Source organism: Bubalus kerabau, chromosome 22 (genome assembly GCF_029407905.1).
Source record: "Bubalus kerabau isolate K-KA32 ecotype Philippines breed swamp buffalo chromosome 22, PCC_UOA_SB_1v2, whole genome shotgun sequence".
Lineage (NCBI taxonomy): Eukaryota > Metazoa > Chordata > Mammalia > Artiodactyla > Bovidae > Bubalus > Bubalus kerabau.
This window is the reverse complement of record NC_073645.1, coordinates 8,205,200-8,232,607: the sequence shown is the minus strand read 5'-3', so window position 1 is coordinate 8,232,607 and position 27,408 is coordinate 8,205,200. Positions and strand designations below refer to the sequence as shown.

Here is a 27,408-nt window from a genome sequence, read left to right as displayed (position 1 = left end):
GGCAGGTAACCTAAATAAGGAAAGCTGTCAAAAGTATGAAATAATAGGGAGAATTGGCAGGCTCTCAAATCAGAGAGCATATTACTCCTCTGAAGAACTCAGCTACTGCTCATCTCTACTGAATATTGTGATGTGGGTAAATAGATCCAGAGCTGCTGGAGTTTTCCATCTTTCAAGGAAAGAGATAAGATGTGAAATATTTACAACTAATTTGAAATCTTTCAAACCACAATGTGGGCCCAATAATTCATGTGTGCAGATAGACTATATTGAGCCAGGAGTCTATCTTATTACCACCTACAGCAAGTTGCTAACACCGGCAGTTCCAACCTGTATCTCTAACTCATTATAGGTATTTAGGATCAAATGTTTACATTTTCCTTAAACATGTACATGAATCTTGACTGTGTCATCACACACACACACACACAAAATGTAAGTTCATTAGAAAAAGGGGATTATCACAGTTTTTTTTGGTAACTCTTTTATCTTTTTGCATCACTCCTGAATAAAAAAATAAAAAGGACTAACATTACATATTACATATAACTTTTTTTGTTATTTGTTTTGCTTCCTGTTTTAGTTTTTAGTAGTAAAAATACATGATAAAAATCTCCAGAAAAATCTATATGAGTTTTGTGAAACTGTTTCTTTTATTCCTTCCTTCCCTCTCTTTCTTCTTTCCTTCCCTCTCTTTCTTCCTTTGTCTCTTCCTCCCTTCTTTTTTCTCTTTCAATATTGGGTGAGAGAATGTTAAAAAAAAAAATGATCCAAAACAAACAGCCTGAAATAAATAGTAATCATGGACTCTTTTCTAAATAAGAGCAGATTTCTCAGCTTCTTTTGGAGTTTGATGGAACCATATGATGTTCTGACCAATGGAAGTCAGTACAAAAGAGGAAACAAATACTTTTTAATCTATCCCATGGGTGAACCTTCCCTTTCTTGGGCAGTATCTGTTTGAATGCACTGGGACCACCCAGAGGGATGGTATGGGGAGGGAGGAGGGAGGAGGGTTCAGGATGGGGAACACATGTATACCTGTGGTGGATTCATTTTGATATTTGGCAAAACTAATACAATTATGTAAAGTTTAAAAATAAAATAAAATTAAAAAAAAAAAAAGAAACTATAGAGCAGGACACAGACACATGCTGGAAGGGAACTGAGCCACTGAATCTCAATTTGCAAGAGCTGTCAAAAACATCACCCAACCATATATGCTCTCATTGTTGGGTCATGCAAAAACAAACCTTGTTAGTTTAAACCACTGAAATTTTGGAGTTTTCTGTTACACAGTCAGTCTATCAAAACAAATACCCAGGGATTGATTTCACATGGTTGAGTGATTTCCACTAATTGTAGATCAATGAGACACTAGAATGTTTTATTCAGTATGGGGGAAAGGTAAAATTTCCCTTTGCATAAATAAGTTCTAAGTTTTGAAGGTTGTTTTACAAGTAAAGTGTTGGAATGCAGTCAATTCATGTGCTGGGTACTCTATTGAGAAGCAATATTTGGCCTTAAAGCTATAAGTAACTCTATCATTTATGTTTAAAAGACTGTCAGTACTTTCTCTTTAGTCAGAAGGATAAATTACTTCAAAGAGAATTTTTAATTCATTAAACAAACTGAATCAAGATTTAAAGTCCTCTGGAATATATCCATATTAAGCTTATAATTTCTCAAAAAGATTTTTTGAAAATGATTTTGAAAACATGATTTTGTACACTAAATATAAAAAAGTAATGCATTTTTAATTCTGATAAAATAAAAAGTCAGACTGCATTTAACTCTGCTGCTGCTGCTGCTAAGTTGCTTCAGTCATGTCCGACTCTGTGCGACCCCATAGACAGCAGCCCACCAGGCTCCCCCGTCCCTGGGATTCTCCAGTCAAGAACATGGGAGTGGGTTGCCATTTCCTTCTCCAATGCATGAAAGTGAAAAGTGAAAGTGAAGTCACTCAGTCGTGTCCGACTCTTTGCAACCCTGTGGACTGCAGCCTACCAGGCTCCAGGCAAGATTACTGGAGTGGGGTGCTATTGCCTTCTCCAGAAGTAACTATCTCAGACTTATCTACAAACAGATTTAAAATTTTAAATCTCCATAAAAGTATTGACATATACATATTATTTATGTAGAACATATATATGCTTTGTGCATATGAAGACAAGCTATTGTAGTTTAAATTTTGATCTTACAAAAATTTCCATGTCCTTGAATCATTGGTTTCTTCTATCATCTACAGCAAAGAGATTTTGTTTATATTACATTTTCAGTAGAGCCTTTATGCAAATATTCTTACAAATGCACTTCAGTTTATTATAGTAAAATTTTTTAAATTCTCCTTTAAAATTGCTTCATTTAATTATTTATGCTTTAATTACTAATGACACTTCTTGTAAACATCTTTTTTTGGGGGGGAGGGTTGATTTTTGTAATGGATTAAAATTACTAGGTACAATCAAAAGAAAAAAACAAAAATCTAATATTTGTGCAACACATACTTTTAAAAAAGGAGATTCTGAATCTTTTTTATTTCTCATAAACCTCTTATAATTCTTTTTTTTTCCTATTCACTTCTTAAATAGTTTAGATAGTACAGTCCAATATAAACATAACGTGAGACCAAAAAAAAAAAAAAAGAAAAGCCAGGTATGTAATTTTCAATTTTCTGGTAATCACAATAGAAAGAGAAAAATTAATGAAATTAATTCAATAATACACTTAACCTAATATAATCAATATATTATCATTCCAGTATTAATCAGTCTAGAAAAAGTGAAAATGTTAATGGGTCATTCCTGACTGACTCTTGTGACCCCATGGACTGTAGCCTGCCACGCTCCTTTGTCCATGGAATTCTTCAGGCCAGAATACTGGATTTGGTTGCCATTCCCTTTTCGATGTGATCTTTCTGACTCAGGGATTGAACCCATGTCTCCTGCATGGCAGGTAGATTCTTTACCATCTGAGCCACCAGGGAAGCTAAAAAACTTATTAAGGAGAGTTTTTACATGTTTTTCATATTAAGTCTTTGAAGTCTATTGTGTATATTACACAGTATGTCTAAATGCAACCTAACCACATTTCAAGTGCTCAGAAGCCACATATAGCAAAGAGTTAACACAATGGACAGCAAAATTCTAGAGGTTCACACAGTTTCTTGCTTGGTCTGGTCACTGTTTCTTCCTAACTGGTCTCTGGCACAATCTCACTTTTCTTGAAAAAGAAGAGATATCTTAAGTACTTTTTTTTTTTTTTTTTTTTTTTTGCTTTCAAATGATTGTGTATGTTGTCTGCAAACTCAAAACTCAAGTGGTAGTTTCTTCAAGATTAGTTTCAATGTAAAATCTAAAATCATGTTCAGTTACACTAAAATAACTTTATCGGTCTTGCACTTTGAATGGACCTTCTGCCTATGAATTTTTAAAAGCATCTTGCATTGGTCATTTGGAAAATATCGGTTCACTGAATATTGCCAGTTTTTCAAATATTGACACATTACATTACACAATACCAAGAAAAAAATCACATTCTTTAATATTACCACTGATCTCATCAGAAAAATCTCTCAGTAATGGCAAGCTGTCAAACTCACAGTGGTGAACACATGCTTCCCAATATACTAATTTGTACTTGGAGGCTTGACTGTCATCATTAACAACAAATACTGTCAGTTGCTTTCCTTGAATTGACAGTCTCACCTCATTTATTTTTGTGTAAATGCCCATGAAAAATCCAAGTCTGAATAACCATATTTTATCTCTAAGTTATTTTTTTCAAATAAAAAGTCATTCCTTCAAAAAAGCAGCTAATTCAACTTGCATAGAGCTTTTCTCTGAGACAGCCATGAAACTTTCATACATATCAGTATTCTTATTTTATTATAGAAAACATTGAAAAAGTTTTTAGTCAAGAGTTGATATTTGTTAAAAGTAACAAGTTTTACCACCTAAATAAGGGCATTCTTATTTGAAACAGGCTTCTTTTTTTTTTTTCCTGTTTATGTATGGTTTGCCAACAAAGGTCCATCTAGTCAAGGCTATGGTTTTTCCAGTGGTCATGTATGGATGTGAGAGTTGGACTGTGAAGAAAGCTGAGCGCCGAAGAATTGATGCTTTTGAACTGTGGTGTTGGAGAAGACTCTTGAGAGTCCCTTGGACTACAAGGAGATCCAACCAGTCTATTCCAAAGGAGATCAGCCCTGGGATTTCTTTGGAAGGAATGATGCTAAAGCTGAAACTCCAGTACTTTGGCCACCTCATGTGAAGAGTTGACTCATTGGAAAAGACTCTGATGCTGGGAGGGATTGGGGGCAGGAGGACAAGGGGACGACAGAGGATGAGATGGCTGGATGGCATCTCCGACTTGATGGACATGAGTCTGAGTGAACTCCGGGAGTTGGTGATGGACAGGGAGGCCTGTCATGCTGCAGTTCATGGGGTCGCAAAGAGTTGGACACGACTGAGTGACTGAACTGAACTGAACTGATGAAGCCATAGCCATTTTTGTGGCAGGGCAAATGCAACATGGTAAAAAGGCAAATCGTGTCCTAGTATCTTCATGAAAGGAGCTTTGATCTCATGAACCCTGAAATGATTTGGGGTCCCTCTGGTTCTCATGGTGGAGAAGCAAATGGCAACCCACTCCAGTATCCTTGCCTGGAGAATCCCATGGAGGGAATAGCCTGGCAGTCTACAGTCCATAGGGCCGCAAAGAGTCAGACATGACTGAAGTGACTTAGCGTGCATACAGGTTTTCATAGACTACCTGTGAGAACTGCTAACTTACACTGCAAGAGACAGGCCACTCATTCACTGAACACATAGGGATTTAGTACTCAATCTATGACAGGAATTATTCTAGGTGCTTGAAATACATTAGGGATTAAATTAAATTAATTTCTTAAAATTTCCTTATAGAGCTTTTCTGAGGAAAAAACACTAATACTATAAGCCCATTATATTAAAGAAAAAGAAAAGAAAGCAACAGCTAAGTATACAGAGATGCAGTATGTTGCAGTATTAACTAGGATGATGAGAGTATGCTCCATTGTGAAATGCATTGTTACAAATATTTAGAAGAGATAAGGGAGCTAGCTAGTCCTGAACAATGCAAGGAAAGAACATTGTAGGTAGTGAAAGTGAAAGTTGCTCAGTTCTGTCTGACTCTCTGTGACCTCATGGGCTATACAGTCCATAGAATTATCTAGATCAGAATACTGGAGTGGGTAGCCTTTTCCTTTTCCAGGGGATCCTCCCAACCCAGGGATCGAACCCAGGTCTCCAGCATTGCAGGTGGATTCTTTACCAGCTGAGCCACAAGGGAAGCTCGTTATAAAATTCTCTAAATTGAGAGCATTTTTGACTATTGGAGGAATAGCAAACTGGCCAATATTATCAGGTTTGAAGGAGTTACAGGGAGAAGAGTAGAAAATGGATCATTGGAGGTCAGATTACCAAGGGCCTCATAGTCTTCTATAATCTAAGAATTTCTCTGAAAGAATCAGCTGATATTAGAAAGTTCTGAACAGATAGATAACAGGACCTGAATTACACTTTAAGATATCACTTTATTTGCTATAGTAAAGCCAGACTTTAGCAGGGCAAGAAAGAAAGCATACGAGCAAGTTAGTGAGTTTGTGCAATGATGCAAGTGAGTCATGATGCTTGATCAAACAAACTATAACAGTAGAAATACTGAAAAATATGAAGATATCACACATATGAAGTATATGTACATTACAGTGTATATATACATATATACACCAATATTTACTCAGGAATTAAATGTGTGGTTAAGTAGAGAAAGGAATTAAGAGACTAGGGAAAATACATGGGCAGAGGAGCCTGGCGGGATACAGGTCCATGGGGTCACAAAGAGTTGGACATGACCAAGCACATTCACACACACACACACACACACAAGGAATTCAAAGTTCATTTGGTCATAGAGCAAAATTTGTGAAGACTATAGGTAGAAGAGATGTGATGAGGAAGAGAAGATTAGCAAACATCGAACAGGTCTTTAGTAGACATTCAAGTATAATTCTGTATGTACATTTTGACACATGACTTTGCTATTCAGGAATGAGCTTCAGGGTGAAGATATAAATTTGAAATTTTGTAATATATATAGATGACCTTTTAATGTTGTGGGACCGAATGAGTTTAGTGAGTCATAGAGTGAAGATAGAAAAGAGAATTAATGTCTGAGCCCTAAGAAACATTGACTAAAAGGTCAGGAGAAGAAAATGACAGCAAAAAAGACTGAGAAGGACTGAACAGGGAGGAAAGAGATAAAGAAGAGTGAATGGTGGCCTGGAAGCCTAGTAAAGGTAATAATCAACTAAAGGTAGTTAATGGTTCAAATAAGATGGAGATTCAGATTATCAGTGCTTTTAATAAGTGAAAGTCATTGATGATGTTGGCATAAGCAGTTGATTTCAGATAAGCAGTTGATTTCTCCCCCAACAGAGAGAATTTTGATTTAAGAGGTGTTTAAGAGAGGGCTTCTCTGATGGCTCAGCAGTAAAGAATCTGCCTACAATGCAGGAGATTACAGATTTGATCCCTGAGTTGGGAAGATTCCCTGGAGAAAGAGATGATGGTCAAAGAGTGGGTGGTTTGAAATGGAGGCTATAAAAGGAGTGTCAGAAGTGGCAATGGCAAAAAGTAACTCAGGTTTTCAGTGGTTGAAATAGGATGAAAAGTAAAGCCATTGGAGGAAAGGCATTCAAGGAACTGCGAGTTCAGGATATTGGAAGAATCCTCTTTGTGTATAATGAAACTGTCAAAAGGTAGGAGGATTGTTGGAGAAAGTAATAGTAACTCTGGAGCCAAACTCATTGAGACATATTCGGGATTGATCAAGGCTTCGGAGTCCCAGGAACGAAGTAAGGCAGTTAGTGACAGTCAGATGATGAAAATCAAGGCTGATTCTTAGGAAGGAAGGAAGGAGGGCCTAGAAGCAGTGATGTACACTGAGGATCCTACTCTCCCAGCAGGTAGTATGAAGGCTGACAAAAACAGTAAAAAATACAAACAAAAGCTTCTGCTTGAGGAGGCAGTAGCAGAAGTAGTGTCCTCAGGGGAGAATCAGATTTGCACTAAACAAGAAAGTTTTATCAAAGTTAACAATTGTATCTTCATTCACTCTTACTAATTTTTTTCAATGATTTCCCATAAATTTTAGGGGAAAAGTTCCAATATTTTCAATATGTTCTACACCTTATTTACTTCCATCTCCAGCCCTTTCCCTCCCTCACTCTGCCAAGCTGAGTAAATATCTGTCAGTTGTTGAGAACTGTCATGATTTCCCTTCCTTCTTGGTTCTGGCACTTGTTGTTTTCTTTGCATAAGTCATTTCTCTCCATGTCTTCCTTCTCTTTTCTGAAAGGATTTCAGATTTTATCATAAATGCATTATGACCTGATGTGAAGAGCCAACTCATTGGAAAACACTCTGATGCTCGGAAAGACTAAGAGGAGAAGGGAGAGACAGAGGATGAGATAGTTAGATGGCATCATTTACTCAATGGGCATGAATTTGAGCAAACTCTGGGAGATGGTGAAGGACAGGGAAGCCTGGTTTGCTGCAGTCCATGGGGTCGTAAAGAGTCAGACATGACTTAGTGACTGAACAACAACATATTTTGCTAGGAAGATTTCCTTGTATAAATACTGTGATTTACAAATATATCACATTATGATTATTTTGAATTGAATCTTTCTAAATATGTTTTGGATAATTTTAGAGGTATATCTTAAATTTCCATACTATCGTGTATAGAGTCCAAATAAGAAACAAATTTAACATTGCTTATGTACATATCATACAGATAACTTATATAGTTATATTCTATTTATGTTCTTACAATATTTTAATTATACTTAGTGTAGTAGCCTTATTATTCGGCCTTAACAGGAAGAGAAATGACAATATGACTTTATATAAGGTTTACAGTCTTACTTTGATTTAAAAAAATCTATGCCAGCCTTAATACTTTGCATATTAAAAGCTTTTTCCGCTTACATTGGCCTTTGTTATAAACAAGACTGTTCTGGCCTTCATATCTATCATAATCATGGTGATTGGCCTTCACTATTATCTAAGAAGAAAAATATTTGATTTATGTTGCATCTGAGTGAGTGAAAGTTGTTCAGTTGTGTCTAACTCTTTGCGACCCCATGGACGGTAGTCCATGCAATTCACCAGACCAGAATACTGGAGTGGGTAGCCTTTCCCTTCTCCAGGGGATCTTCCCAACCCAGGTCTCCCACACTGCAGGTGGATTCTTTACCAGCTGAGCCACAAGGGAAGCCCAAGAATACTGGAATGGGTAGCCTTTCCCTTCTCCAGTGGATCTTCCCAACCCAGGAGTGGAACCAGGGTCTCCAGCATTGCAGGTGGATTCTTTACCAACTGAACTATTGCATCTATTTGTTGTTTAATCTTGTCCTAATAACTAAATGAGAACAGTGGAAATTGAAGATTTAATAAAGTATAAACAGCAAAAGAAAAATTATACTGGATTCATTCTTTATGTGACAAATATTTCCAGTAACAATGATATTTATAACTTTTACTGGTTTTATCAGAAAAAAAGTCTAAATAATCGACACTTCTAAAGTAGCAATTCCATAGGATAGATGCTTTGGTGTTGAGTATTTTGAATAAATGTCAATATCAGACTCCCCTTGGTAATAACCTACCACTGAGCTAGTGTACAGCCCAAGAAACAGAATAGAAAAGTGATTATTGACTGAAGCCAAATATATTGATCGTTTAGTCAAGGGTCGCCAATGCCATCAATGAGGAGTTTGGTAAAAGAAGGAGATCACTTCTGCTGGAACATAAACTTGCTCTAATACATTTTTTGTTTCCTTAATTACAAAAGGCCTAAAAGTAATTTAAATAGTAATGAAAGTTTCATACATTTTAATTTCTACAGCACAACTCTGTGAAGCATTTAAAAACTGTAAGTAGCTCCAGCCAACTTTATATTAAAAATGAGATCTTCAGACCAAACAGAAAACCAGTGCTTAAGACAATGCTGTCACACTCATATTCAAAAACAATATGATTAGTTTCTGAAATGTCAAAAAAATAAACCACCATAAAGCTCTAATTTTTTAATATTCTAAACTATATGTAGTAACAACTTGGATGAAAGTTAATCACATTGATGTTTTAGAAAACCTATTTCCAATATTTAAAAGTTCTAGGTATTAAAATGTTAACCCCTGGCTAGTACTGCACATACCCCCTTTTCTGAAGTTTCATCTACTCACCAGAACATCTGCTTTGCCACTTAGTCCCTTCCCATAGTTGTCAGTTGCGATGACTTGAAACTTAAAGTAAGACCGCCTCATGTTATGGAAGAGCATAGCCGTTTTGATAAGCCCTGTGTATGCTTCCACCACGAATCCTTCCTTTCCTTCTTTAATTGGTGGTATTATGAGTCTGTATGCCATGGCACTATAATTGCCAGTATCTTTATCAGTCGCCTAGGAGGGAAAAAGCACAGGTTATAAATAAACTGGAAAGAAATAACCTTTATGAAAGAGCTTATTTCTGGTTGAAAGACTGCTGTTTCTTGGGTAACAATAACACAATAAAGTCCTCCTAAAGTTATATTTTTCTAGGTACCATTGTATAGATGCATAGACTTTGTATACACAGGGTTGAACAACTGTTATGAGAAGGATAATGACTACTGAAGTGTGAATACAAGGGACAGAGACACTAACTCAGTCCCACTGATGAACCAAGTGTGTTGATTGGCATGTTTAATGGCATCAGCACTGGGCTGAGATCCAGATCGTTTAGAGATGGGACTGTGTACCTAACAATTGTCTTGTGTAGTAGGCATAGCATGTAATTGTGTTTTTGATCTATTTCCTAAAAGGAAAAAATAAATTAAAGTTATGCACTAAAATATTTCAGATGACACCAGGACAGTATTTAGAACTTCTATAAGTCTAGAGTTATATGAAGAGATCCTGATTAGTAAATGCCATATCATAAGAGAGTATTAGAATACTGATGCAGCTTCTTTTTTCATCAGCTTGTATCCTGATTAACCAGATTTGTCCCTGGTTGTAGGTACTTATGATCTACATGTTAAAGTTTCTTCACACTTAGAAATTAAAAAGAAATAGTTGCTTAGAATATATATATATAAATATATATATATTTTTAAAATAAATTTGGGCGCATACTAATATTAGCCTGGCTCTTTTGTTTCTACCTCAGGGAAATTTTTCAGACTGCCAATTTGTCACAGTGAAACATCTAAAAGAGGAATGGTGGATATGATAGTTTTAGTGATTTTATACAAGGCTATATAACTTTATTTGTGATATTAGATATGTAACATTTAAATTTTAATTATAATTATTATTATCTGATTATTCTTATTTTTAAATATTATTATTAAATATCAGATATCAAGCATTTATGACTCATTACAATGATTTTCATGTTTATAAAAATAATTTTGTTTAACAAAATAAATTTTATTTAACAAAAATAAAACTCTCCAAGGAATGTATTATTCTCGCACTTATATTAGTGTTGTCCAACAGAACTTTTGACAATAACGGAAATGCTCTAAATGTCCTCTGTCCAATGCAGTAGCCACAAGCCACTGAACACTTGAAATGAGGCTAACGTGACTAAGGAAATGGAATGTGAATTTTGTATTAAATTTGAAAAGCCAAAGGCTACAAAGTAAGTGGCAAAGTTTGGCTACAAATAATTACAATAATAGTAAATAATAGAAAATGTGTGTTGAGATTCAGCACAAAATTCAAAAGTTTGAATCTCTAACTTTAAATTCTATGTATGTGCTTAACAATTTAAATGTCAGGATAAGTCTGCTAGACAAGGTAACCTGAAGTGAAAAAATCCAGATACTTTCCTTTGGGATAAAATATTTCTTGAAATTCAAGTTAAAATCTCAGTTTTAGAATAGGACAAGCTCTAACTACCAGTTCATCTTTTTAAATGCCCTGTATGTTTGACATAATGACAGAGTTTCATTTCTGTATTAGAGGAATAGGAATTAGATTCCAATATAGGTCACATTATCACTATACAAAGAAAAAAAAGAAAGAAAAAATAGTTATCAAAGTGTTTATTTTAAAGCTTTAAACCCAAGTTTTTATTCATTTAACAAAGTATAGAGTAAGAAATAAAAAGCACATTCCCAGTTAAAATTAAAACTAGTTTGGATTAAGTAATCAAAGATATTTCTTTCATATACTAGGAGCAAATTTAAGATATACTGAATCACTCAAAAATATGGTTGAATATTATTCTTTCATTTATGACTAACATGAGTATTTTCTTTGAGATAAACTTTTTACCATTAATGAAACTTTACTGAGGTATAAGAAACTGGCACAAAACATGTACAAATCATAAATATACAGTTCAATAAAAAATTGCAGACTATACGCATCCAATGAGCCAGCACCTATATCAAAAAATAAAACATTACCAGGATCCCAGAATGTTCATCATATCCTTCCAGCCATACTCTGTTCCCCAGAGAAACCACTACCCTGATTATCAACATCATTGATCAGTTATACTTATTTTTAAATTTTATATTAATGGGATCATAATTTATGGTTGATTTTTTGTCTAACTTCTACTCAGCTTTTTATTGTAAGATTCCAAACCTTAATATTTTAAAACAAACTTTGTAACACAGTAGAAAAGAACAGAAAAGGCAGTTACAGCAAAATCATTTTGATTGCTTTGATTGCTTTGTATATTAAGCTTCTTTGCACTGTTCTTACTGATTACTTCCGATTTCAATAAACATGTAATTTTGGTTTTCTGTATTGCTAATTTACTAAATTACTATAGTGGCATATTTTGCCTTAACAGATTAAGGTGTTTTTAAACATAACTTTCCTGAAACAAATAATCATTTAATGCAAAAGTTTGGGTAACTCAGCAGTATCTTTTAAGCATAACTTTCCCTCATACATTAGAAGCAAATTACCGAAAGTGAGATACAGAATTAAAAAAAAAAAAATCATGTTTACTGGACTATTTTTTTTTAATTTTATTTTATTGAAGTATACTTGATTTATAATGTTACAATGTTAGTTTCAGTTGTATAGCAAAGTGATTCAGTTTTATAGAAATATATATTCTTTTTCATTATGGATTATTAGAAGACATTGAATATAGTTCCCTGTGCTATACAGTGGGACCTTGTTGTTTGTTTGTTTTATGTAGAGTATTTTGTATATGCTAATCTCAAACTTCTAATTTACCCCTCTCTCACCCCCTTTCCTCTTTGGTATTTGTTTGGTTTATTTTGTAAGTCTGTTTTTATGGACTATTTTTTTTAATTGAATGAAAGATTTTTTAAATTCTACAAAAGTTTCACACAGATTATTTTCTATAATCCCATCAGTTCAGTTCATTTCAGTTCAGTTGCTCAGTCATGTCTGACTCTGTGACCCCATGGACTACAACACACCAGGCTTCCCTGTCCGTCATCAACTCCGGGAGTTTGTTCAAACTCATGTCCATTGAGTCAGTAATGCCATCCAACCATCTCATCCTCTGTCGTCCCCTTCTCCTTCTGCCTTCAGTCTTTCCCAGCATCAGGGTCTTTTCCAATGAGTCAGTTCTTCACATCCGGTGGCCAAAGTATTGGAGTTTCAGCTTTAGTATCGGTTCTTCCAATGAATATTCAGGACTGATTTCCTTTAGGGTTGACAGGTTTGATCTCCTTGCAGTCCAAGGGATTCTCAAGAGTCTTCTCCAACATCACAGTTCAAGATCATCAATTCTTCAGTGCTCAGCTTTCTTTGTAGTCCAACTCTCACATCCATACCTGACTACTGGAAAAACCAAAGCTCTGACTAGATGGACCTTTGTTGGCAAAGTAATGTCTCTGCTTTTTAATATGCTATCTAGTCAAATTGATCACATGGACCACAGCCTTATTTAACTCAATGAAACTATGAGCCATGCCATATAGGGCCACCTGAGATGGTCAGGTCATGGTGGAGAGTTCTAACAAAACATGGTCCACTGGAGAAGGAAATGGAAAACCACTTCAATATTTTTGCCTTGAGAAGCTCATGAACAGTATGAAAAGGCAAAAAAAAAAAAAAAGAGAGAGAGATAGATAATTCCATAGTGACCCACTTTTTTTCCTTCTACTCCTACATTGGCCTTCTCTCCTTCCCCCTCCCCACTGGTAACCACTGGATTCTTCTCTATATCTGTGAGTCTGCTTCTTTGGTATTTTTAGTTTTTTTCAACTATATAAAACTACTGTCATATATATGCTATTTGTAATGGCTCCACTTTAAATTTCTGATTTTTTTAATAGATTTGCTCCTCTTTGGAATCTGAAAAGATCTCATTTCAGAATACAGCTATGAGGATAGTTGCCAGGATCATTAGCATTCTTTCAAATCTCTCACCTCTCTCTCACAATCAGTTGAAACTAGCAAGTTAAAATGTGAATAATAAAAATTCCATAGGTACACTCAGTCAGTCAGTCAGTTCAGTTGCTCAGTCGTGTCCTACTCTTTGCAACCCCATGAATCACAGCACACCAGCCTCCCTGTCCATCACCAACTTCCGGAGTTCACTCAGACTCACGTCCATCGCGTCAGTGATGCCATCCAGCCATCTCATCCTCTGACTACTTATGACCATTTTAAAGGATTTTCAATTTTAACTTTGTCTATTTAATTTTCAACAAACACATGGTTTTAGACCAAAACTTATATAAGGTTGACCCTTGCACAACATGGATTTGAACTACAGAGGGTTCTGTTAGCGCCAGTGATTGAGGTGGGGTCAGACTTAAAATTAGCAACCAGTAAAGTGGCTGAGTTTATTTTTCTGGGCTCCAAAATCACTGCAGATGGTGACTGCAGCCATGAAATCAAAAGACACATACTCCTTGGAAGAAAAGTTACGACCAACCTAGACAGCATAAAAAGCAGAGACATTACTTTGTCAACAAAGATCCATCTAGTCAAGGCTATGGTTTTTCCAGTGGTCGTGTATGAATGTGAGAGTTGGACTATAAAGAAAACTGAGCACCAAAGAATTGATGCTTTTGAACTGTGGTGTTGGAGAAGACTCTTAAGAGTCCCTTGGACTGCAAGGAGATCCAAACAGTCCATGCTAAAGGAGATCAGCCCTGGGTGTTCATCAAAGGGATTGATGTTGAAGCTGAAATTCCAATACTTTGGCCACCTGATGCGAAGAGCTGATTCATTTGAAAACACCCTGATGCTGGGGAAGATTGAGGGCAGGAGGAGAAGGGGACGACAGAGGATGAGATGGTTGGATGGCATCACCGACTCAGTGGACATTGGTTTGGGTGGACTCCGGGAATTGGTGACGGGCAGGGAGGCCACAAAGAATCGGACACAATGGAGGGACTGAACTGAACTGAACTGAAAATGCTCTTTAAAACACAAGGTCTATTTATGTTACTTATATGCTGCTGCTGCTACTACTGCTAAGTCACTTCAGTCGTGTCTGACTCTGTGTGACCCCATAGATGGCAGCCCACCAGGCTCCCCCGTCCCTGGGATTCTCCAGGCAAGAACACTGGAGTGGGTTGCCATGGCCTTCTCCAATGCATGAAAGTGAAAAGTGAAAGTGAAGGTGCTCAGTCATGTCCGACTCTGAGCGACCCCATGGACTGTAGCCTACCAGGCTCTTCTGTCCATGGAATTTCCCAGGCAAGAGTACTGGAGTGGGGTGCCATTGCCTTCTCTCTTGTTACTTATATAATGTTATGTTATTGCTGCTTTGGTGAGCTAACATTTATTGACCAACTGGACATGGAACAACAGATTGGTTCCAAATAGGAAAAGGAGTACGTCAAGGCTGTATATTGTCACCCTGTTTATTTAACTTATATGCAGAGTACATCATGAGAAACGCTGGACTGGAAGAAACACAAGCTGGAATCAAGATTGCGGGGAGAAATATCAATAACCTCAGATATGCAGATGACACCACCCTTATGGCAGAAAGTGAAGAGGAACTCAAAAGCCTCTTGATGAAAGTGAAAGTGGAGAAAGAAAAAGTTGGCTTAAAGCTCAACATTCAGAAAACAAAGATCATGGCATCTGGTCTCATCACTTCATGGGAAATAGATGGGGAAACAGTGGAAACAGTGTCAGACTTTATTTTTCTGGGCTCCAAAATCACTGCAGATGGTGACTGCAGCCATGAAATTAAAAGACACTTACTCCTTAGAAGGAAAGTTATGACCACCCCAGATAGCATATTCAAAAGCAGAGACATTACTTTGCCAACAAAGGTTCATCTAGTCAAGGCTATGGTTTTTCCTGTGGTTATGTATAGATGTGAGAGTTGGACTGTGAAGAAGGCTGAGCGCTGAAGAATTGATGCTTTTGAACTGTGGTGTTGGAGAAGACTCTTGAGAGTCCCTTGGACTGCAAGGAGATCCAACCAGAATGGACTGCAACCATTTTGAAGAAGATGAGCCCTGGGATTTCTTTGGAAGGAATGATGCTAAAGCTGAAACTCCAGTATTTTGGCCACCTCATGCGAAGAATTGACTCATTGGAAAAGACTCTGATGCTGGGAGGGATTGGGGGCAGGAGGAGAAGGGGACGACAGAGGATGAGATGGCTGGATGGCATCACTGACTCGATGGACGTGAGTCTGAGTGAACTCCAGGAGTTGGTGATGGACAGGGAGCCTGGTGTTCTGCGATTCATGAGGTCGCAAAGAGTCGGACATGACTGAGAGACTGATCTGATCTGATCTGATGATTGTGTAGGGCTGTGTAAATACTTTTCATACATAATTTCATGTCATCTTTTCTACTGAGCAAGTTTTATTGCTATTAATTTATAGGTGCAGAGATGGAGGCTCAGAGAAATCAGTGATTGGCTAACAATCATAAAGATGTGTGCTAGTTGCTCAGTCTTCTCCAACTCTTTGAGATCTTATAGACTGTAGCCCACCAGGCTCCTCCATCCATGGTATTTTCCAGGTAAGAATGCTGGAGTGTGTTGCCATTTCCTTATCCAGGGGATCTTCCTGACCCAGGGTTAGAACCCAGGTATCTCACATTGCAGGCAGAATCTACTGTCTGAGCCACCAGGGAAGCCCTCATGTCATAAAGATAGTTAATAGCAAAGTTGGGTAGATATTACACTAAAACCTATATTACAATCACTGCATTCAATGTGTCAGACTAAGTATCAGAATTAACATTCCAGTGAAAACAACAATGAAAGCTAGATAATAAGGAAAGGAGTATGTCAAGGCTGTATATTGTCACCCTGCTTATTTAACTTATATGCAGAGTACATCATGAGAAACTCTGGGCTGGATGAAGCACAGGCTGAAATCAAGATTGCTGGGAGAAATATCAATAATCTCAGATATGCAGGTGACACCACCCTTATGGCAGAAAGTGAAGAGGAACTAAAGAGCCTCTTGTTGAAAGTGAAAGAGGAGAGTGAAAAAGTTGGCTTAAAACTCAACATTCAGAAAACAAAGATCATGGCATCTGGTCTCATCACTTCATGGCAAATATATGGGGAAACAGTGGAAATAGTGACAGACTATTTTTTTTGGGCTCCAAAATCACTGCAGATGGTGACTGCAGCCATAAAATTAAAAGACATTTGCTCTTTGGAAGAAAAGCTATGACCAACTTCAACAGATATTCAAAAGCAAAGACATTACTTTGCCAACAAAGGTCCATCTAGTCAAGGCTATGGTTTTTCAAGTAGTCATGTATGGATGTGAGAGCTGGACGATAAAGAAAGTTGAGCACTAAAGAACCAATGCCTTTGAACTGTGGTGTTGGAGAAGACTCTTGAGAATCCCTTGGACTGCAAGGAGATCAAACCAGGCAACCCTAAAGGAAATCAGTCCTGAATATTCATTGGAAGAACTGATGCTGAAGCTGAAACTCCAATACTTTGGCCACCTGATGTGAAGAACTGACTCATTGGAAAAGACCCTGATGCTGGGAAAGATTGAAGGCAGGAGGAGAAAGGGATGACAGAGGATGAGATGGCTGGATGGCATCATTGACTCAATGAACATGAGTTTGCATAAACTCTGGGAGTCCGTGATGGACAGGGAGGCCTGGTGTGCTGCAGTCCATGGGGTTGTGAAGAATCGAACACGACCGAATGACTGAACTGACTGACTGAACTGAAAGATCTTAATAATTTTTCATAAACATATCAAGCAGATGGGAAGAAAATAAGTATAAAGGTCAAAAACTAAATGAAAACAAGAATCTAGACAGTTTAGTACTGATAGTAAGTTCACTTACAGGGTTTCTGTTGATCCAAGAAAACTTAAAATTTAATTTATGAGGTCTTGAGTGGCTCAGAGAATAGGAGGCAAGATCAAGGCCCACTCATAGATGTGAGTCTAATAAGACTCCACTCTGAAGAATGCTAAGTTCTCATTTTATTTTATTTTATTTTTTTATATACTCAGGAGTGGACTGGCTGGATCTTTTTTTTTTCTTTCTTAATATACATATTTTATTTTTTTTAATTTAATTTTATTTTTAAACTTTACAATATTGTATTAGTTTTGCCATATATCAAAATGAATCCGCCACAGGTATACATGTGTTCCCCATCCTGAACCCTCCTCCCTCCTCCCTCCCCATACCATCCCTCTGGGTCGTCCCAGTGCACCAGCCCCAAGCATCCAGTATCATGCATCGAACCTGGACTGGCAACTCATTTCATACATGATATTTTACATGTTTCAATGCCATTCTCCCAAATCTTCCCACCCTCTCCCTCTCCCACTGAGTCCATAAGACTGTTCTATACATCAGTGTCTCTTTTGCTGTCTCGTATACAGGGTTATTGTTACCATCTTTCTAAATTCCATATATATGCGTTAGTATACTGTAATGGTGTTTTTCTTTCTGGCTTACTTCACTCTGTATAATAGGCTCCAGTTTCATCCACCTCATTAGAACTGATTCAAATGTATTCTTTTTAATGGCTTAGTAATACTCCATTGTGTATATGTACCACAGCTTTCTTATCCATTCGTCTGCTGATGGGCATTTTAAAGGTGAATGAGAAATTTATCTCCCCTTTCCAGCCACCACTGCCACTGCCACCCAAAACTAAAAAGAAAACTGCCTGCTTAAACCTTGATGTTTAATGCAGTGGAGAAAAAACAGAAAGCAAAGAAACCCAAACTTTATTGAGACTCAGTCTATAACCAACACAAGCCTTCATTAGCATTTACAACCTTTATTCACACACCACGATTTCCTCAACTCAAGGATAAATCATAATGTTATCAATTTGTAAATTCAGTGGTCCTGAACTCTACCTGAATAAACCGAAGAACCACAACTGAGAATTTAATTTTTAATGATAACAGTTTAGTTTTCTCACAGAAGCAAACACTTTTTCAAAAAAGTTATCTACAGTCTATGCCTCAAGTAATTCTAACAAATAAACTCCAAGAAAGATGAAAAGTCAGATTGGTCTCAAAATGAACAGGAAACCAAGTATCATGAAAAGAGAGTCCATTGAGATAGAAAATCAAAGTCATACCCACAAAGGCTTTAGATATCTGAATTAGGAAAACAGTATAATGTAAATGTTCAATATGTTTCATTAAATAATAGATATTTTTTAAAATATAAATAAAATTGGATTAGTTGAACATAGGTAAAATGTATCTTCTCGAAGAAAAAAATAATAACTGAAATAAACAACTCATAGATGAAGTTGTTAGAAGCTTATGCATATGGCACAAGAGTATTAGTGTACTGAATGACAGAGCAAAAATTAGATTTCACATATTCTAGAGGATTAAGAACCAGATTGGAAGGAAATACTTTGCCTAAGATATTGTTAGTGAACTCAAGTATAAATAGAGTAAAATAGCCAAGAGTTATTTTTTTAATAAATAAATTATTAGGAATATAAACTGCATTGTTTCCATAAAAACTGGAAAACATTCATAGAAATAGTCTATGAAAGGGAAAAAAAATAAAAATTATAAATCTACTCCATCATTTTTTTAGATTGTAATAAGGGGGATATAACAAATTTGGCTAAACTAACATCTAAAAGTTAAATCTGATCTATTGTGAAAATTCTAAATGAATCAAATTTACTAAAGAATCAATGCCATTTTATTTATTCCATCAGCTCCTTTATAATAAAAAACTTATATTGGATTCCTGACACAGCCATTATTATCTGGAAGAGGTGACACTGGAAGATTTGATTCACTGACTTTCGTGAGTTTCTCTTTATGGGCAAAATCAGGAAAGTTATGTCTACAGCTGTTTTTAAAAATGAAAGTCAGAAATGAATATTATAATTATACTTGCTGTAATTATATTTTTAAATGAAAACTAGGACACAGAAAACCACTTAGGCATTTCTAAGACCTCATCTGGAAACTTTAATGCACACAGGTGGCCAACATTAAGAGAAAATCACCAAATAATTGCTTCTATCATACAGGGGAGTAGGTGAGCACATTAATTTTCTCACAGCCTACATAACTGTTCCCCTCTGTTGACTAAATGAATACTATGGATGCAGAAATATTAGTAGAATAATTAGTGATGTCCAGAGAACTTCCAAAGCCCATTAAAGTCCAATGATGCTAACTTTAATTTTTGCTTCTCAATTAGACCCCATTTTAACATTTAACATTGAAGGCTTACTCTCCCTGAAATTAGAGTGTAAATATTTTAGATTGTCAGGGTAAAAATACTCAAATCTCACATTAACACCAATGAATGTCAGCATGTCAAGCTGTGTTTGCAAGGAACAAAAAGAACAGAGCTTTGACTTAGACTAGTTGAACTTGGCTTTTGTATTTTTAGGAACTATAAAGAAACCTTCACTTCAAAGCCCTTAAAGGCTATATGCCCAACATATACTAAATATAAACAAGGAAAGTGTCAGATAGATTGATCTATTTAGAAGGCTATTTAAGACTTCTGTAAAAACAACAGCAAAAAAGAGATGAAAATTTTTTTTAAGATTTTAAATAAGAAAGCTTAATATTTGATTTTTTATAAGAATGTCAAAAAAGTACTACAGTCCAATAGAAATAATTCTTAATTTCAATAAGGACATTGATCCTTTAAGTATAAGGTAATTCAGAGACAGTCTAATGAGTAAATCACAACTCAGTGTAGAAACAACTGTCTAAAAATGGTTTGTCATATCATGCAACACAGTATTACAGAATTTTCAGGGTTTATTATTATTATATCTAGCAATTGCCAAAATTTTCACCTAAGTTAAAGAGTGGTACCAAATAACACACAATAATATCTATTTGAAAAATTAAATAAAGAAACTGAAGATTAGCAAACTATTCCTTTTATATTTTTTTAAAGTTATACACTGAAACATTCTGTATTACAGGAAGCATGAGAGTACAAAATAAGAATGTCTTGCATTTACGTAATAATTGAAGCATTTTTTTTCCGTTTTAGTTCCATTGCCTTGTAAAATATTTTGGAAAATAATTATTATCTCAAAATAACTTGTTCTTTTCCTCATCATTGGTAATATAATGTGATCATATATTCTTCAATGATGCTTTGAAATGAACTCTGAAATCATTTTTTCTAACTTCTCATTCATTTGGAAAAGAAAGAAATTGCAGTCTACTCAATAGACATAGTATCAAAAGAAAATACAGGCACAATTTGAGCCCTCTATTTAAGAAAGGAAACTAACTCTTAAAGTTGATTTTGGATTAAAAAAAAATGTGGATTTTTCCAGAAAACTAATATATTAAAATTTTAAGAAATTTGTACTTTTGTAAGAATTCTTTTTTTTAAATTTTATTTTATTTAACTTTACAATATTGTATTGGTTTTGCTATATATCAAAATGAATCTGCCACAGGTATACATGTGTTCCCCCTCCTGATCTTGCAAATCCTAAATCCTTCAGTATTCAAAGGAAATTTAATGACATATGCATTACCTCAAGCTTTCTGGTTCTTCCTTAATTACATTACATTCAATCAATTTATTTTTTTTTATTTTTTTAATTTTATTTTATTTTTAAACTTTACATAACTGTATTAGTTTTGCCAACATTCAATCAATTTAAACCAAATTTAGTATCTTCTCAGCTCTCACCCTCTAGTCCTTCCTCTGGCTACCATACTTGTTCCTCCTCTGTCTTCTGTTTGCATGGTAAGGGTATTAGCTCATATGGATTGACTGAGCTAAAAACCTCAGTAGGGTCTTCAACTGTCTCATCTCACCCCTTTCCTTTCTACTCCCAGTCCATCATCAAGCCTAATGAGTTCTACTCTGAAATATTTCTCACTTCAGTGACTATCCATCAAGCTGACATTGCCCAATTTCAGGCTCTCCTGTTTCATTTTTAAATTCAACAATAGCTTAAAAATGAATGATAGCTTCTGCCTCCTAGAAGATGAAATTTAAGACACGTCCATGAAATATTCCCAGTCTAATCCTAGTTTAACATTCCATTTTCTTGCTCTATATTTACTCTGCTTATATTTCTCCAAAATCAACCACATTACCTACTTTTTTTTTTTCCTTCTGAACAATTTATGTTCTTTCATGATTCCAGTCATTTGCACACATAGCTTCTTATCACTTAAAATGTTTCATGTCTGCTAGGCCATATTCACTCCTGAACTACACTGTTGCACATGTGTGTGGGCATGTACACACACATATTGAATATATGGTACTAAAACAGCTTGCTGCTGCTAAGTCACTTCAGTCGTGTCCGACTCTGTGCTAACCCATAGATGGCAGCCCCCCAGGCTCCCCAGTCCCTGGGATTCTCCAGGCAAGAACACCGGAGTGGGTTGCCATTTCCTTCTCCAATGCATGAAAGTGAAAAGTGAAAGTGAAGTTGCTCAGTCGTGTCCGACTCTCAGCGATCCCATGGACTGCAGCCTACCAGGCTCCTCCGTCCATGGGATTTTCCAGGCAAGAGTACTGGAGTGGGGTGCCATTGCCTTCTCCGCTAAAACAGCTTACAAGACTGCTTTTCTGAAGGGTATCCCCTAGGGAGTGCTGCATGTTTTCAGTAGTATATTTTATATATTTTTAGTACACTTTTTACCTTGGCATATTCTAATATTTAATTATGTCTTCATTACACATAAACTTTGTTTCCATTTATATCTTTTATTATGGAATAATGTCCAGTTAATGGTCTAATAATATTTGGCTGAAATATCAGTATAATATCAGAGATTAATATTTAGAAGTGATGGATATGCTTGGGTCTACCACTTAATGGCCATATGAACGCGGGCAAACAATTCTCTAGAGCTTAGTTCCTCATTATAAATAGTAAAATAGGACATGCTGAATAGGGTGGCTGTGAATATTCACCGAGGCAAAAAATGCATGCCTGGTACGAACAATTGAGTTTAGTCTATTCTTGCCATCTTTGCTATGAATACTCTGGAGCTTTCCAGCCTATCTCTTCTGTTTCTTATTACCTCTTGTACATTGACAAACACATTACTTTCTATCTTTTGTACTTGGCTATATATTCACTGGGAGCAGGGCTATTTTCTAATTCATCTTTGTATTTCATAATCCCCATTGGCCAATGCCACTACTTTAAAAATTTAAATTTAAAATATATTTTTACTCAATCCCTTTGAACATAATTTTTAAAGGTGTTTTTGTTTTCATCATTAGATGACTTAACACAGTATGTCCTTAATTTGTGAATGTTTTGGACCCCTTGTTCCACAAAAAGATTTGAGTATCTTTTTGTTTAAACATCATGACATATATTTTTACAATATTAAGGCAGAATTAATGTTAAAAGTTACATAACAGCACTTTTCATTAATGCAAAAAGGTTTAGTATATGAATAATGTATAAGAAGCCTACTTGCCCTTCAATTACTAACTCTAATATAAAGTCAGGGGATAGCCAAGCATTTGAAAATTAAACCAGAATGTTTAACTCTATTCATTCTATTTGGCAATGTTTTATTGCCTAATAAGAAATTAACAAGCACAAACTAAAAGCTTTACTATGAAAAGAAAAACCTTTATCGTCACTTTACAGGAAAAAAACGTATGTCAAGGGAAATAGAATTCAATTTATAAACCTTTTACCTTGGAAAATAAATTGAGAACTTTCAAAAATATTTTGAATTTAAAGTGCTGTGATAAAACTAATGGACACCAAAAGAAAAGCTCTTGAATTGTTAAAGGGACACTAAAGTAAAGAAGAGAGTATTTACAGATTGCAATGGTGCTATTTGCACATGGCACGACAATAACACCTGTCTCCTTGAATATATATGTTGAAATATTTTTAACATGAAAGCACATTCAACAAAAGAAGTTGGTCTCTGAAATGTTCTTCATTTAATGTTTTTGGTAATGTTTTAGAACTCTTTCTCTCCACACACACACATATATACACAGGTACATATATATATATTTTTTTCTATTTTATACAATGATGAATTTTATGTCCATATTTCCATCTAACAAGTTTGCTAAGAAAAAAAAAAAAAAAACAGCTGTAAAACCAAACTAAAATTTCTATAAAATAGTCTTTGTTGAACGAAATTCTAAAGTGAACTGACCCCAAAACGACATGTTATAAAACATAGTGGCCAACAGTAAAATTTCATCTAGAGATTATACAGCAAAAGGTCAGTATTCCCAAAGCTTGTTTTTGTAACAGCTTTATTCTTTGAGAAACATGGATAGGATGGTGTAAATTTATCAACATAATTTTACAAAATTATTAAAGTATCTTTATTTTCACTTCCTTTATAAAATTTCCTAAGTCATTTCTGTCTAATTATTCTTAGTCTGTGTTATCTATAAATGTAAAAAGTAATAAATGGCCAATAATAATTTATAATGTGCCTAATATATAAAATATTTTATTACTTCTTGCTTATTAGAGAAATACCAGAAATGCAAATTAATAAAGAAATATTAAAAACTCTACAATGTCATCCATTTATTGTTATTATTAATATCTTTATATATGTCCTTTTGGGCTTCTGTGGTGTCTCAGAAGGTAAAGAATGTGCCTGCAATGTGGGAGACCTGGGTTCGATCCCTGAGTTGGGAAGATCCCCTTGGAGCAGGGCATGGCAACCCACTCCAGGGTTCTTGCCTGGAGAATCCTCAGGGACAGAGAAGTCTAGTGGGCTTCTAGACACAAGACAAAAAGTCTAGTCTTGTGTCCATGGGGTCACAAAGAGTCAGATGTGACTAAGCACAGCGCATATGTCCTTATATATTTACAATATATACACAAAGTATATATATATTTATATACACACACATACACATATATACCAAATGTATATACACACACATATATACATGTATGTAGACTGTACATACAGTGTATATAGAACATATACATACAATGTATATAAGATGTGTGTGTGTATATATATATGCACATATATACAGAATGTATATATACACACATATATACACTTTCTGTAACCAAGGGCATGCCATCTTTGTGACTTTATATCCTAGTGTTCTCAGTCATTAATCAGACATTCAGAATTTTCTTTATTTCAAACAAAAGAGTATATCCAGATAAGCATAACATTAAGAGTAGGATAAAAGTTATGATAATCAAGTAAAATTATTAACAAACAGAAAAAAAAATCTATAAATTGTTTTAAAACAATTTATATGTTCTATATACAGTGTATGTACAGTCTACATACATGTATATATGTGTGTGTACATACACCTCAGAGAGCATCAGAGTTAAAGTTTGAAAGACATTGAAAGTGAAAGTGTTATTCCCTTAGTCATGTTTGACTCTTTGTGAGCCCATGGCCAGTAGCCCACAAGGCTCCTCTGTTCATGGAATTCTCCAGGCAACAATACTGGAGTGCATAACCGTTCCCTTCTCCAGGGGATCTTCCCTCTGGAATTGAACTCAGGTCTCCTGCATTGCAGGAAGATTCTTACTGATTGAGCCACCAACAAAAACTAGATAGCATTTATTCATAGTAAAATTGTTAGCTTTGTTTGTGTGGCCCTACATTTGTTTTAGCCAAAAAATAGCACTGGCTAACCTGCCTTTAACCTAATAGCCTTTGACTAGCTTTTCACTTGCCACTTGCCACTTTCCTGCATTGAGAAGGAAGTGGCAACCCACTCCAGTGTTCTTGCCTGGAGAATCCCAGGGATGGGGGAGCCTGGTGGGCTGCCGTCTATGGGGTCACACAGAGTTGGACACAAATAAAGTGACTTAGCAGCAGCAGCTTTCTCTAATCTAAATAGTTCTTTAGCCAATGAAGAACTGGCACTGGCAATGACTGAAGTCATTAAATGTAGGTTGACTCTCAGCACTGAAAAAGAGTAATGAATAGAAGATTATACTCAAGAAAGATCTAGAAAAACATGAAAAATAATCTGAAGGTTGTAACCAGTGTCCTTCTTAGGGCTAAGCACTTTATGAATAGAGTATCATTTAATTTTCTTAACTCTGATGGCAGAAAGAAATAAATTCATTCTGTAAATGGCATTCCAAACTGTGGAGGACCCAGTTGTTGCTGTTTGGTCACTAAGTCCTGTTCAACTCTTTGTGACCCCACAAACTATAGCCCTCCAGGCTCCTCTGTTCATGGGATTTCCCAGGCAAGAAAAGTGAAGTGAGTTGCCATTTCCTTCTCCAAGGAATGTCCCTCACCCAAGGATCGAACCCATGTCTCCTGCATTGGCAGATGGATTCTTTACCACTGAGCCATCAGGAAAGCCAGAGGACCTGCTAAATGACCTCAAATCAAACAGTTGATAAGCAAAACCTTTCATCTTTGACTCTATGTCTCATGTAGGATTTGCCATCAGACTTGTACCTAGAGAATTATGTGGTGAAGATTATTTCTAGCTCCTTGCTTCAGAGACAGCCCCTGTACTAAACCAATAAATGTCATTAAAAATTGCACTTAACAGTTTTCATTTTTTTCCCTTCTGTGAAGATACTACCAAGGTTCAGTAGGAATTAGATTAAGACAAGTAGCTTCATCTCTACATCTCTTTTTCAGAACAAAGCAGAACAGAAACACTGCCAGGAAATGGAGTTGTCTATGCCCTTATCCTGGTCTTGCTGCTCCATTAAATGACATGTTGAAAGAGAATTCAATATTTTAATTGCATTTGGTGTTAATTAGACCCTTATAAATGTAGGTGAGATTACACATTTTCATTGTGTTCTTTTTCTTTTCTCATTAGTTATCCCTAATTTCCATGATTGTTAACATAACATTGATATGTTCAGGTGCCAGAAAAGATTATGTGTCATGCTGTGATTCATTAAAGCCAGAGAAATGACTGCTTCATTTTTCAACTTTTTAACAGATAGTTCATTTTATAATATTGAAAGATAAATTTTTGCAGTTCAGACTTTTCTATTAATACTTTTTCTTTGAAAAATAGGTTTTTTTGACCATGTCTATCTCTAAGGGGGGAATTTAAGAGATTTCCTTAAGACTCTGAAATTGCTAGTCTTTTCAAGTTTGGGTTTTTTTTTTTAAGGTGACTTTAGTACCCTCTTACAGAAAAAGCCTATTTTAAAAATTTTACAGATTTCTTGATTATGCTTCTATTTTTTCTATGAGAACTTCAAGACTTTTTTCCATTTCTCAGATGTATGTTAATTGCTGAAAATAAGGTCACCCAATTTTGTGGTTTGCCATCATATGGTATGATAAGGACAAGAACACAAAACAAAAAATCAATATGGCCTTTTAAAAAATATACTCTTTTTTAAAGAACAATATAGAATTTATTGAAGTTACTATATTATAACAAAGTCAGATCACTCATTAATTTAAATAAAAATACATGATCCCTATCCTACAAAGAGATAATTCTAACTTGAAGGTGAATCTCAGCAACTAAATAGCAGTAGCAACAGCAGTCAGTAAGTATCTCCTTGGAAACTATGTGCCTAATATCATTTTATACCAAAGATAAGGTTGCTGACCTCACAGAATATATGAGTCATTAGTAATCAATCAATAGCCTAGTGATTGTCATAAAATATTGAGGAACACTGGAAAACTAACAAATTTCTATGCACATTGTTTATCTTGCCCTTCTGAGAGACTTGGAGAACTAGATGAGATTAGTTGGGAAAAGGGGTCTCATTTTTCCCAGAAAATCTTCAGAATCCAACATAGTTCTGGGCTAATCAGAGACTAAAGAAACTGTATAAGAAGTAGGTTTGGAAGTCAGGCAGTCTTATTTTAAAATTAGCATATTTTAGTCAAAAGTATGCAATTCATGATTAGCAGTCGGTTAGGAATTCCTGTAATGTCCTCTGATGCCAAATGATCACTAACATCCTATTTACTACTATGATGATTCCTT

General features: G+C 35.5%; 1 protein-coding gene across 1 annotated transcript in view; it reads right to left on the bottom strand.

The window, feature by feature from the left end:
• PCDH15 (protocadherin related 15) overlaps window positions 1-27,408 on the bottom strand; it is a 1,792,715-nt gene that overhangs the window by 69,064 nt on the left and 1,696,243 nt on the right. Inside the window, exon 31 of the mRNA XM_055560763.1 lies at window positions 9,296-9,511. Coding sequence (XP_055416738.1) covers window positions 9,296-9,511 — 216 coding nt within the window. The remainder of the gene's footprint in view (window positions 1-9,295; window positions 9,512-27,408) is intronic.